The 13,623-nt window shown below is 52.2% G+C and overlaps 1 protein-coding gene across 1 annotated transcript; it reads left to right on the forward strand.

The window, feature by feature from the left end:
- The first annotated feature begins 3,648 nt into the window (after nucleotides 1-3,648).
- Nucleotides 3,649-13,618, forward strand: SERPINC1 (serpin family C member 1). The gene is made up of 7 exons (XM_024551798.3): nucleotides 3,649-3,805; nucleotides 5,572-5,941; nucleotides 6,205-6,420; nucleotides 7,134-7,271; nucleotides 8,741-9,131; nucleotides 9,998-10,062; nucleotides 13,050-13,618. The coding sequence occupies exons 1-7, from the start codon at nucleotides 3,765-3,767 to the stop codon at nucleotides 13,224-13,226; spliced, it is 1,398 nt and encodes a 465-aa protein (XP_024407566.1). The 5' UTR covers nucleotides 3,649-3,764; the 3' UTR covers nucleotides 13,227-13,618.
- The last annotated feature ends 5 nt before the right edge of the window (nucleotides 13,619-13,623 follow it).

The following is a 13,623-nucleotide window of genomic DNA, read 5'->3' on the forward strand; positions in this document are numbered from 1 at the left end:
GGGACCCCGAAGGACCAACTGAAAACCGCCTGCGGAACGTGCGTCAGAGACAGAGGTTTTCTGGCAGAACGTGGGCGACCGAAGAAAAAGGTGGCGGTCCCTGGGGTCATTGCTGGGCCTGGATTTGGAGGGAAGGGTGGACAAATGTGGTAGAGACCGTGCAGGGAGGAGCCTGAGGGTGACGTGTCCTAAGTCTGGCCCCAAGGAAACAAGAGGACTGTGAGTGTCTGCCTGGACGCTGTCCCCACAGTGAGACAGGCAGACAAGGGTTTGAATCTCCGCTCTGTGACTGGGGCAAGTTCTTAACCCCAGAGAACTGGGCATAACAGTGTTTTCCTGACTATAAGCTAACTATATAAGTTAATGCCTGCAAAGCACCTAGCATGGATCCTGACGTGCAAGGGAGTGGGTTTTTAAAAGAACATACGAGTGTGTGTGTGTGTGTGTGTGTATGTGTATGTAAATTAGCTTGCTTATCATCGGTTTCACTCACTAGAGTATTTGCTGTACGAGGGCTGGGGCTGTGTTGGATTCACCATTCTGCTCCCAGTGTCTACACCAGTCCGTGCCACAAAAGTGTCCCTTAAATGTTAATTCATCAAACCAGATCAAATGGCACTTGGGCTGTCAGTAGGTTACCCTTTACCGTCAGGTGCCAATCAGACGCTGGCAGTGACCAATGGGGAAAGGACATCACCACGGCAGCTTTTCGGTGGTATCTGACAGCGTCAGCTCACTTCCATATGGCCAGAGCCACGGTCAGATTCATGGGCACTTCATTGTCTAATGAGGGTCTTCCGGGAGGACAGGGACCCAGCAGCCAGGCTGGATGGTGCAGAAATACTTCAGATTCTTTGAGGTCCTGAAGTCTGGCCTGAGTATGGGAGACAGAGCTCGGAGGACGGTGGGGGAAGGGGGGACAGTTCAGGAGCCGCACACGTCCTTCGAAGCGATGTCTCGTCTATCGCCCAACCTCACAGCAGGGCTACGGGAAGCTGGAAATAGATTTAGCTGTGTTCCCAGGAGGAAGTGCAACTGTATTAACTCTAACAATAGACCAATGGACGATCTTTAATTCTTAACAGTCCCTGAGAGCTCAGTACTCTGGGTGCATCTAAGATTTAAAACCTCTGCCCCCGAGGGAGGCTGAGCCGTGCATCCGAGATCAGACAGCGAGTGATAACGTGGCAGAGAGGCCAGGGCGTCGCTCCAGGCGTCCTGTGATTTTCCCAAACTTGGGGTGTTAGCAATTCCAGACAGTACAATCCTTTCGATGAGGCTGACCTTCTCCTGACTTATCTAGGCTTACACATCAATTTGGAATGCCTGCAGGCCTTGGACTTGAATATTTTCAGTCCATTTGTTAACACGCTGTGATTTTTCTTTAGAGTTCAGTCCTATTCGCTTTTTGATCTTACCAACCAAGATTTCAAAATATAACAAAAAGGGCTTTGTTATATTACATTTATTATTGAAAAATACTTTCTTCAATGATAATGCAACGGAATTTTTTATATGGTACAGAATTCTGTGATAACTGGGATCTTTTGTACATAAATGTACATGTGAATAGCAGGTGTTTAAAATGGTGCCTATTATTATGACATATTCAGAGATTTAAAGAATTTGACCTAAGCGAATGTAAAGTCACAGTTAGATTCCAGACGATGGGACATTTTACAGCTATTAGAAGCTTTTGGCCAGGCTGGGCACTCCTCCACGCCTGTGCTCCACCTGCAGACGCTGACCCGGGCTTCTCTCCATCTCCTTTCCTCCTTGGTCCCCAGCGGGGGGCTCAGGGGCTTCTAGTTCCTCTTCGGTGCTGCCCGCAACTCCTCCCTCTCCCCCCAAGCTGTAGAATGCACAATACCCTTCTTGCTCAAAGTCAAGACCTTGTGGAACAGGTGAGCATCGCCAGGTTCAAAACCAGAAAAGGAAATAGGGTTCATAGCAGCGTCTTACCCCACCCCATCTGCCTGCCCGTGACCCTTACCACTCCCCACCATGCAGTACAAGAAGTAACACCCTATACACGCTGCCGGGCAGCTTGTTTTTCCCACTCCGCTATCCTGGAGATCCCCATCCGTGTGACAGGTGACACAGTTTCCCAGTGTGGGATGCACTTTGGCTTATCCAACCAGCGTCATCTTTGCTGTTACAAGACAGGTTGCAATTGGTAACCCCACTTGGACCCACGCAGAGAGCTCTGTTGGATACGCTTCCTGGAGAGGGCTTCAGCTCAAAGGGCTGTGCAGCTTTGCGGTCCCACCAGGGAGACCGTGGCCACCACCCTCTCTTAAATGGCAACCTCCCCACCTGCCCCCCTCACCTTCTGTCCCCTGGCCCTGTTGTATTTTTCTCCGTGGCCTTTATTCATACCCGACCGACATGGCACATAACTGTTTTGTATGCACCGAGTCTGTGTGAGGGCTGCTTGTCCTCCCGGACCGGAGTCCCCGGCCCCGAGGGCAGAGCCGCTGGCGCGGGTAGCTCTCTTGTGTGTGTTGGACGTAAGAGGCTGAACGGGAGACTTTGCACTTGACTTTCACCTGCAGTGACAAGGAGCCGCTGGGCATTCTGGGCCTTTTGGGACGGTACCGAGTAACTGTTCCCACTGCACACAGGAGGGAGTCCTCGAGGTGTCCAGGGTCTAAAGCAGCCCAGAGCTTAGGTACGGCTTCAGTCCCAAAAGAGGTTTCCTGCCTAATGGTTAGAGAACTCTCTAGAATTCTTGTGGCTGGGCCAATGGCAAGGAGTCTCTAGCCACACAGAGGGCACCTGCTCACCCCATCTGAGAGTGAAGGCTGTGGCAGCAGCCCTGGCAATGCTGTTCCAGGCCGTTCGGGAAGAGAAAAATATAAACAGGCTCTTTATCTCCACTGGTTCAAATTTATGTGGTCTCCCCAATAACTAAACTGGGCAAAATTAACAATACAGGCCTACCATAATTTTGTTTGTTTGCCTTTAAAGTACTTCAGCAGTTGTGTTTTTACCTGCCCCACGCTCTGTCCCCTGAGCCCCAGAAGAATTGTGTGTGGCACCTCCCAACCGGCTCGGCCACCTCAGAAGCATCCTTGGCGTGCCCCTGAGGCCCCTGCCCTGGTCCCTTCAGGGCCGAGTGGGGAAGGCTCCATCTGTGGGCCGCATGTGTGACCATGATGTGTCAGTTTAGAAGACTGAAGGTAGTACCTCGTTCCAGAACATTCTTCTTCTCCCCACTCTGTTTGGATGCAGTGGACTCTCCCTTTCTCTCCCTTTCCCTAAAGAAAGCTGTGAGAGAGGGCGTTGCACTGAGCAAGCAGAAGCTCTGCAGGTGGAAGGCTTCATTTCTGGACATTCCACTTCACTAGTTATAGTCATCTGTTTTCTACCTCCCGGTTTGGTTCTCCGGGAAGAACGGTCCTGCAAAGTTGCCCGTAGCCAGGCATTTTCTGACCAGGTTTGAATGTGCGAATGTACTTGTGCCTGTTTGGTTAAGATGAAGAAGAGAGTGAGGGAGGATGGAGGAGAAAGGTTGGCTTTGCTTTCCCTGGACCCCCCTGAACTTTAAAACTTTTCCACTAATTAAACAACGCTGGGCCCCATGCTTTGCTTAACCCTGGCTGCTGGTCATCAGCTTTTGACCTCTGTCCTCCCGTCCTCGTCAGCCCCACCCCCACCCCAGCCTCTGGAACCTCAGATTTAGAGGAAAGAGCCAGTTTTCAGAGGGTTTGCCTCAGATCACACGATCTCTACCTGCCGAGCCCTGGGGAGCATTAGCGACCATGTTTTCCAATGGGATAGGATCTGAAGCTGCTGGAAAAAGGTAAGAGGGGTGGGCTTGACCTTCGCATGCCCTCCCTGGCCTCTGCAGAAGCCACGAGGATGACCTCCACACCTGTGAGGAGCCCGTCCCTCTCCCTGGGGGTTACCATCGAAGACCTTTCCCTAAGCCACGCCCCAGGGTCCTCACAGCGGTCCAGGAGACCCTTAGAGGGGCAGCCCGGACTGGCCATGCCTCTGAAGTGATGCAAATTTAATCTGTGAGGACCTCCTAACTCCCCTTCGCTCCTCCCGCGTGGCTGCCTCCCTCCAAGGTCTCGGTGACCTTTGACCAAAGGATAGCAGCCCTGTTCTCTGTTTTCCATCCTCAACACCACACACATTCCCTCCTCCATCTGTAGGAAGCTGGACAGGAGGCTGTGGCTAGGACACCTTGGTTTTCGTTCGTGTCTAACCCAGCTTCCAGGGCTGCCCAGCCCCCAGTCGTATTTCCAGGTGTGGCTGAGGGACAGAGTGGGAAACAGAGGCAGCCAGATGGGGAGATAAGTGGCAAGATTCTGCATCTTCCCCCTGCCCTTGCCTCTCTTCCTCAACACCTCCACGGCCCTCCTATCCTGGGTCTCTCTCTGTTCTTTACACAGCTGTGGCGCTGGCCTCAGGTCCCACCACGAGAAAGGGGTGCCCCCAGCCGCTGGCCAGCCCCACACTGGCCCAGCGGACTCCTCAGCTAATCCTTTCCGCCCTGTGTGCCTGTCTTCTCCTGCCAGGGGAAGGTCGAGAAGTCTTGGTGCCCACATACATGCTCCCTTTTCCAGACCCAGGGACCCAAACCAACCAGAGGAAGCCCTGGCCCACCCCGGCATAGCCACAACACTCCAGGGGAAAGTGTCTCTCTTGGTTTGTTCAGTCAGTGTCCCCATTCTAATTTGCCAATCTCATGATCTCTTTTTTAAGTGAGATTAGTTTCATCTACCTTTAGTGAGTGAACCCATGTTGAAAGCTATTGAGATTTCCCACAACAGGAAAGGACATGGCCCGAATGAAGGTAGTGAGGACCAAGTGAGAGAATTAATCGAATATCAGTCTGACTAAATGCGGAGGGGGAGAGGGAGGAATCAAGCTGACTCCCAGGTCTCTGGACCGGACCACAGGGTGCCAAGGGTCCCATCTGCTGAGCTGGAGGACACGGAATGAGAAGTGGTGTGGGGTGGGGGATCAGTAAGGAAAGTGCAGGACATTCAGAGGGGGTTGTCTGGCAGACACTCGGCTGGGGCACTGTGCAGAGCTGGAGCTGCCCACGTGGGAGGTCAGCACACAGCTAGTGCCCCCGGGCACCGGTTCCTTCTTCCCCTCCTGTGTTACTGACATCTCTCTGCTGTATTGGTGGAAATCCTTCCAGGCCTTTACCGCCCAGGTGAAATTCCGTCCGTTTCCGAGGTCTTCCCTAAACAGCTCTACACACGGCCCCTGCCGCCACCCTCGCCCTTCAGTGGGCTTCCGAGTTCCCTGCCCGTGTTTCATGCGTGCCTGCCCCATCTCACCAACCGGAAGCTCCGTGCTCTTTCTTCCTCTCCGAGTGGGGCCCTGGGCACCAGTGGTTGCTTCAATAGTTGATTCCAGTTTCAACATGAACTATCCACTTGCAAGGACTCCAGGACTGGACTTGTCCTGAGCCCTTGTGCTTTACAAAGTCCAAGGTCGCATGAGTGGGCTGGCATCCTGTCTACGCCTCATGTGGCAGATCAGTGATGGGCAGTACGGGGTGGGGTCTCCCCGCCTAGCTTAACTCAGCTTTCTGTCCCCCTGTAGGAGGCTATGTCTCCTATCCTTGCTGCTCGTTGGCCTCTGGGGCTGTGTGACCTGTCGTTGGAGCCCTGTAGAGGACATCTGCACAGCCAAGCCTCGGGACATCCCTGTGAACCCCATGTGCATTCACCGGTCCCCAGAGAAGAAGGCCCCCGAGGAGGCGGGCTCAGACCAGAAGATCCCCGAGGCCACCAACCGGCGGGTCTGGGAACTGTCCAAGGCCAATTCCCGCTTTGCCACAGTCTTCTACCAGCACCTGGCAGACTCCAAGAAAGACAGTGAAAACATTTTCCTGTCGCCCCTGAGTATCTCCACAGCCTTCGCTATGACCAAGCTGGGGGCCTGCAACAACACCCTCAAGCAGCTGATGGAGGTACAGTCCGCAGCCTCCCACCCAGCTCTCCGTGGGGTCTTGGTCTGGAGCCTGTTAGAGGCGTTGGGTGCTCTCCGCTGTTCCAGTCTCTCTGTTTATTTTTCCTCTTATCCTTCCTACCCTTCATTCTTCTTTCATCCACGTGCTCCAAGGAGCTTGCAGCTGAGGTGGCCCTTGGTCAAGGGTGGAGTCACTGTCCTCCTAGCCCGCTGCTGCCAGGCTGCCCCACCGGACCTACCACCCTTTTCTTGTGGCTTCTACAGGTTTTTAAGTTTGATACCATCTCCGAGAAGACATCTGATCAGATCCACTTTTTCTTTGCCAAACTCAACTGCCGGCTCTATCGAAAAGCCAACAAATCCTCCCAGTTGGTGTCAGCCAACCGCCTTTTTGGAGACAAGTCCCTTACTTTCAATGAGACCTACCAGGACATCAGCGAGTTGGTATATGGAGCCAAGCTCCAGCCCCTGGACTTCAAGGTGAGTCACACACGTAAACCCTGACCTCCCAGTTCTTCTTTTCCACTCAGACACCAAGGAGATAGAGAAGCAGAAGCCACATCCACACTGCTATGCCAGTTAAAGGCAGACGGAGCGGGGCTCTAAGTCAGACCCCTGGAGTACTTACTCCTGCTTGAAACCTGAGACGTCAGTGGTATCTGTGGATAGTAGCGATGCCCTGACAAAGTGGCACAAATAATAAATTCTCCATCCCACCGACCAAGTTCACATGTATACCAAAAGCTATTCGGGACAGGCCAGTCCTGCAAGACGCCTTATTTAAGTCAGTGTTTTAAAGTTACCAGGTTAAGTAAAATTGGCATATGGTGTGTGTTATATTCTCCTCTTGGAGATTCACAAAGCCCCTGAAGCTATTCTCTGAGGAGTCTCACCGAGTTTAATTCAAGCACCGTTTCTCAGGCTTTTTTGACCACACGAACATCCCTCCTGTCCCCTTCCCCCCTCCCTCATCACTCATTAGCTCCCCACAGAACATGGGGGAACCCTGACCTCTTGTGAATCCCTGGCGCTGTACTAGACACGTGAGGTTTCCCCAGTCTGGGTGAGGGTGATGGCGTAGCCAAGTGGTGGGAAGGGCAGAGGGATGCTGGGTAAAATGAAATGCTGCGCAGGGAAATGGGGAAGATGGCTGACTAGCACAGGTGGGCAGGTTTGTTTCCGGTTCTCCTTAGGAAAACGCAGAGATGTCCAGAGCGACCATCAACCAGTGGATATCCAATAAGACCGAAGGGCGTATCACGGATGTCATTCCCCCTGATGCTATTGACGAGTTCACTGTTCTGGTGCTGGTCAACACCATTTACTTCAAGGTATTAACCTCAACCTTTGCAGAGGCCCTGTGATCTGATCAGGCAGCGGGCCCTACCTGTCTCAGGGACTCAGAGTTTGAAAGACCCTTCTAGGCTGGTTACACGTAGGGAGGAGGGTGAGGGTGAGGGAAGTGGGAGTAAACAGATCACTGACCCACTCTGGAGGATCAGCTGCTGAAGGCCACTGGAACTGTGGCACAGTGGCCCATCCTGGGTCTTGCTCCATAGGCAGACTGCCCCCTACCCCCCAGCACCAGGCCCAGGGGTTTATTTAGCCCATCACTGCTGTGGCCAACCACTCCATTGCTTGGGGTTTCCATCTCTCCAAGAGCGAAGTAGGTTGCATCTCCACAGTGTGTATTGGCCTTGACCGTTCACAGAACACTGGGCCATTTATTACTCCTTCCGATCCTCCTAACATTACAAAGGAGACCTCAGGCCATTCAGATTCCTTGGTAGAAATGAAGACTCTTCCATTTCTGACGGTGTGAACTTGGGCTAGCTACCAAGACCTTCCTCTGCCCCGATTTCTGCATCTATAAAATGGTAATAATGATACACCTACCTCACAGGGTTACTGGGGGGACTCAGTTAATGCATGTAACAGTCTTGGAGCAGAGCCTGGCATGCGGTATTAGGGATCACTAGCTCCTAATGTTACAGATGAAGACCTGTCACTCAAGGAGTCAAATGACTGGTCCCCAAATCAAAGAGCCGGAAGATGATGAGGAATGGCACAACTCGGAAATTTTGAAGGAGTGTCTGGTATCTCCTCCCTTTGAATAGGAGTCACCCTCTGCCTGGCAGGGCGCCTGGACAACCCCCGGGGGTTACTCCCTGTGTGTGGCCAGTATTCGCCCAGGCAGAGCCCAGCAGTTTGGAGGATGGCCTTGGAGAAGGAGGCTGGTGGGGGTCAGAAGGCAAAAGGCAATTAGATTTAAGTTCAAGAAGAGACTTGTGAAGAGGCCAATATGTTGTTCTTGGTTCTAGTTTTTTTGGTTTTTTTTTTAAAGATTTTATTTTTTTATTTTTAGACAGAGGGGAAGAGAGGGAGAAAGAGAGAAAGAGAAACATCAATGTGTGGTTGCCTTTCACGCGCCCCCTACTGGGGACCTGGCCCGCAACCCAGGCATGTGCCCTGACTGGGAATGGAACTGGTGACCCTTTGGTTTGCAGCCTGCGCTCAATCCACTGAGCCACACCAGCCAGGGCTTGGTTCTAGTGTTTATTTTTCTTGTTATGAAAGCAAATTGGCAGTCACTGCTAAGAATCTGGGGAACACAGGAAAGCTCACAGAAAGAAAACACTCATGAGTCCATCACTCAGGTTGTTCATCTTTTCACGCAGACCCCTCTGGCTGGCTTTCCTGATAAGATAGGTACTTGTTAATGTAATAAAATAACGTGAATATGCCCAGGTCAGTACAGTCTTCTTGCTTTGTGATTCTCCCACCTGACGTTTTCTTCTAGGGCCTGTGGAAGTCCAAGTTCAGTCCTGAGAACACAAAGAAGGAACCTTTCTTCAAGGCTCATGGGGAGTCGTGCTCAGCATCCATGATGTACCAGGAAGGCAGGTTCCGCTTCCGGCGTGTGGCAGAGGGCACCCAGGTGCTTGAGTTGCCTTTCAAAGGGGACGACATCACCATGGTGCTCATCTTGCCCACGCTTGAGAAGGGCCTGGCGAAGGTGGAGCAGGAACTGTCCCCGGAGGTGCTGCAGGAGTGGCTGGACGAGCTGGTAGAGACGATGCTGGTGGTCCACATGCCCCGCTTCCGCATCGAGGACAGCTTCAGTGTGAAGGAGCAGCTGCAAGACATGGGCCTTGTGGACCTGTTCAGCCCGGACAAGTCCAGGCTCCCAGGTGAGTCGATAGGGCCTTTCCTCCCTTCTCTGCCCCCAAGGCGGCCTGACCAGAGGTGGAAAAGGGCCCTGGACTGGGATAGCCGGGTTCCACCCCAGCTCTCCTGCGCACCCAGTTTCCACTTCTGGAAAAGGGAGGGTGGGCTCTTGTATGTCCACGGGCCTAGCTGGCACGAGAGCCCTTTGAGTCTGTCACTGAGAGAGGAGATGAGACCAGGGAGAGAAGAACTTGAAAAGGCATCAGAATGCAGAGCAAAGAGACAGATATGATGAAGAGCGGAGGACATCTGGGTTCCACAGATTGCAGAGCGGACGGACGTTCAGTAGCTCCACGGGACTCGTGTGTTTTCCTCAAGGTCATTTGGACAGACACAGACAAGCCTTTCCCAGTTGTGATGTTTCGGTCATGGTGTTCAGTCAATTTGGCTCCTCTAATGCACCGTCCTTTAAAAATGTGCATTCAAATATCCTTTTCAAGCATTAGTTTACAACATTAGGTAACTGAATTTACCTTTAATGGGATGACTTTAAACTAGGTCTGAAAACCAATCCCTCTCTTTAAAATGTTGCCACACTGGAAAGACAGACAAAAATTCCCGATGGAGGGAATTTTTCATTAAGAAGAGTCCCCTATCCCCCTACCCCACCCAAGGGCTGAAGCATGAGACCAAACCCGCAGGGGCCGGGCTGAAGTAGTGCAACACACTTTATTACTGTCAACGTGCATTTATTTTGAGGGTATCGTTAGGTGAGGGGCCAGGATTGCCTCCTACTTTTCAAAAAAGCCCCAAAGGACCTCTTCACCCCAACTGAGCTCCTTGCTGCTGGTTGAAGTCAACTTTCTCCTGCGTCTGGTCTTCCTTCTAGGTATTGTGGCCGAAGGCCGGGACGACCTCTTTGTCTCAGATGCGTTCCATAAGGCATTTCTTGAGGTGAGTACACCACCTTGTGCTCTCTCTTCTGATTTTTTTTTTAATCGTGTGCCACTTTATTACTTGTTCATCATTATCTCATGTGATTTGTAACTCGGGTTCTTGCTCCACTGGTCATCACAGGATAGGTAGCAGATGCGTGAGCAGCAAGAGACAACTGTGGGAGAGCCGTGTTTCTGGTGTCTCTCAAACCCCAAGGCCACAGCCCCCTCCTCGGGGGGTCCTGCTACCTCACAGCCCGGCCCTGAAGCCCGGGGGTCTGACTGTTCCACCCGCCCTCCCAGGCTTGACTGCCTCTCCTGAGGCTGGTCAAGCAGGGACACAAACACTAAGGCGAAAGCAAGACAGGAAAAGGAGCTGGCAAAGGCCCCCAGGAAGGAATTCTGAGAAGTAGCAGGACAGTGTGAGCTCATGGAAACCCAGGGAGCAGTTTTAAGAAAATGGAGCCCCAGCTGGTGTGGCTCAGTGGCGTGAATGCAGCCCTGCGACCCAAAGGGTCACTGGTTTGATTCCCAGTCAGGGCACATGCCTGGGTTGCCGGCAGGGTCCCCAGTGGGGGGTACACGAGAGGCAACCACACACTGATGTTTCTCTCCCTCTCTTTCTCCCTCCCTTTTCCTCTCTAAAAATAAATAAATAAAATCTAAAAAGAAAGAAAGAAAGAAAATGGAAAGCATCTCGTAGGAAGACTGGAAGGTGACTGCGGGCTCCTTTTCCCTGAGGCATCTGGACAGGATAGCAGGGGTACAGCCTTGTGATACAGGACCAGGGCGCAGGGAAGGGAGGGAGGGGAGCTGGCGAGTGTGGACCGCGTTCTGAAGTGTGTTCCAGAGGACCAGCGCTCTAGGCTACGAGCAGGTAACAGAAATTAGGTGGTTAAGTCAATGCACTCCCTCTTCTAGGGACACTAACGAGAATGAAGGCATAGCAGCGTGGGGAAGTCCGAGAGGGTCTCCAGGGAAGAAAACAGCTCAGTATTTATTGCTTACCCTGGTGTCGCCCCAACTAAGGTGCACAGCTAGAATCATAGCTGTAGAAAGCTTGTACCACTCTGGTTCACAAACAAATACTGAACCGGGGACCACCAGTGGCATTAGTTATGGGGGTGCTGGCCTCTTGGCAAGTCCAGGATGGGGCCCAAGAATCTATTTTCAAAACTCCTCAAGGGATTTTTGGTGCACAGCCAGGATTGGAAACTGCTTCTGTACATTATTCTTTGGGGAGCCAGGCTGTGAGGGTAAGGAGATGTGGGCCAAGGTTAGCAAAGGTCACAGGATCGAGGCAATCGCAAAGCAAGAAGGCTGTGGTCAGAGAGGAAGGCTGCAGACCATGGAGCTAGTAGCTGTGGTGGCAGAGCCCCCACTCGGGGGGGGACGTGTGGCGAGGGGAGCACAGGTATCGAGGGACAAGAGGAAGTCAGCTGAATTGCAATGGGAGTGAGAAAATGAGATAGCTTGGAAAACCAGAGGGCTACGGTGACAGAGAAGGATAATGTCAGTATAGTTTCAGGGGGACAGCAGTTCAAGGACATGCCTCCTCAGAGATGTAGCCAGGGGACTGGTTTGCTCAGGTGGAGGTGAAGGCGATGCTCACTGGGCTGGCTGAGGTGGAGGACGTGGGAAGTTAGGGTGTTGAATGGGTCTCCTTCTGAGGTGTTTTAATCGTCTAGGCCCAAGACAAGCAGGTGCTGGGTACGGGTGGGGGGAAAGAAGGGCGACGAGCTCAGTGCCAAAATCCTCCATGTGGACATATATCCCCCATAGGACAATGGGAGACCTGTAGGAAGGACAAGAGCAAAAGCTGAGTGGTGTAACTTAACAGAGCAAAACAAGGGATCTTACACGAGCCACCGAACTGGAAGTGAAAACGACACTACTGTCGCTCTCTTCCACGTGCATTCTGGGAGAAAGCACACTTAGAAAGGCTGCAAGGGAAGACGAGCCCTTGGGGTTTTAACTACAGAAGTCCTCTCTGAAGGACCCCAGACAGAAGTGGCCAATGCGTACCTCTTTGAGGGCTTTGAGCTACTCTCAGGGAGAAGCAAGGTCTGGACCCACTTTGTCCACCAAGCCCACCAACCAGCGATGCCAGGTTCCTCCATGGCTCTTGGAACAAAGTTGTTTTCCTTGAAATCCTCGGGAACTCAGTACACAGGACCCCAACTGATTGTAAATCTCCTGGGAAGCCATTAAAAGCCAGAATCTGATTTGAATATAAGAATACTGGTCTTATAAAAGCCCCATTCTGCTTATAAATTTAGTCCTAGAATGATTATGAAGTAGGTAGCGTGGGGAGATGGGGGTGGGTGAGGAAGGAGGCAGAGCAAGAGGGAGGGAGAGGCCTCCACCAACCAGCTCCACAAAGCTCAGGGGTCCGAAGGGCTTGCATGAAGAGGCCGGGACAGAGTTTTAGTGATATTCTGGGTCCCCACATGGCCAGGTGTGTCCTTCTAGACTGGTGATGGTCCTGCTTATCAGCAAACTCCGTTCCGGTCTGTTACTCTGAGGAATACCCGTCTCACCCAGCCAGAGTGCCCTCGTCTAATAGGCCCTAGGTCCCCAGTGGCTGCTTGGGGTAGTTACATCCAGGATCCTGACGCTCCAGCAGTGAAACTATCTCAACTGTAGAGCTCTGATCTTGAGTCAGAATCTCCCTTAGCATCAAGTGCAAAGTAATCCTCCTGTGATACCATGTACGAAGGTGCCGGCCAAAAATGGGACAACCCTGTCTACCTCCAGATTTCTGGTCCCGCGGTTATCTGAATGGATCCAGCCAAAGGTGTGGACAAGTACAAATGCTTACATCCCTGTTCACTGGATGGAAGAGAGGAACAGTAGGGTTCCAGAGGGAACCCGACCTGACCCGGGGGTACTCTCTCCTGGGTAACAGACAGCACTCGGAGGAATGGCTGTGTCTGCGCATGGCGTCCCTGCGTCCCAGAACTGCAGAGTGGCTAATGCAGCATTTGTTTGCTCTCTGACCGGCAGGTAAACGAGGAAGGCAGTGAAGCAGCAGCTAGTACCTCCATTGTGATCGCTGGCCGTTCGCTGAACCCCCACAGGGTGACCTTCAAGGCCAACAGGCCCTTCCTGGTTCTTATAAGGGAAGTTGCTCTGAACACTATCATCTTCATGGGCAGAGTAGCCAACCCTTGTGTTGACTAATGTGTTCTTATTTTTTGCACCTCTTCCTGTTTTGGTTTGTGAATAGAGGTAAAAATAAATAGTTACTCCCATCTCTCAAGTATGAATGGACGTTGCCACCTGACATGAAGACGAGGAAAGGAGAAACTGACAGACGTGCCGCTGGGCATTTGGTAGAATGATGCCCTTCACTGCTCTCTGCCAGGGAACACCTGGGGGTCAAGACAGTGAAGGCTGTCTCAGCGCATCATCCCGAGAGACGGCAGGCATCCCGGGGCGGGGGGGAAGGTGGAGGGCTTGAAATCTCTTGATTCCCACCCTACTAAAAAATCCAAAAATTTAAAACATGTTAATATCCATGTACAGAAAGGTCAGAGACTCGAATCTGAGTATTAAACCGTTTAATTCTCAAACCACT

This window comes from Desmodus rotundus, chromosome 12 (assembly GCF_022682495.2).
Source record: "Desmodus rotundus isolate HL8 chromosome 12, HLdesRot8A.1, whole genome shotgun sequence".
Classification (NCBI taxonomy): domain Eukaryota; kingdom Metazoa; phylum Chordata; class Mammalia; order Chiroptera; family Phyllostomidae; genus Desmodus; species Desmodus rotundus.

What these genes read in the sequence shown, in the direction of transcription:
- SERPINC1 (XM_024551798.3), top strand. Translation starts at nt 3,765, where the DNA reads ATGTTTTCCAATGGGATAGGATCTGAAGCTGCTGGAAAAAG. An exon ending in GGACAAGTCCAGGCTCCCAG is followed by an intron (nt 9,132 to 9,997) that starts GTGAGTCGATAG and finishes TCTTCCTTCTAG; the next exon opens with GTATTGTGGCCGAAGGCCGG. An exon ending in TCCATAAGGCATTTCTTGAG is followed by an intron (nt 10,063 to 13,049) that starts GTGAGTACACCA and finishes TCTGACCGGCAG; the next exon opens with GTAAACGAGGAAGGCAGTGA.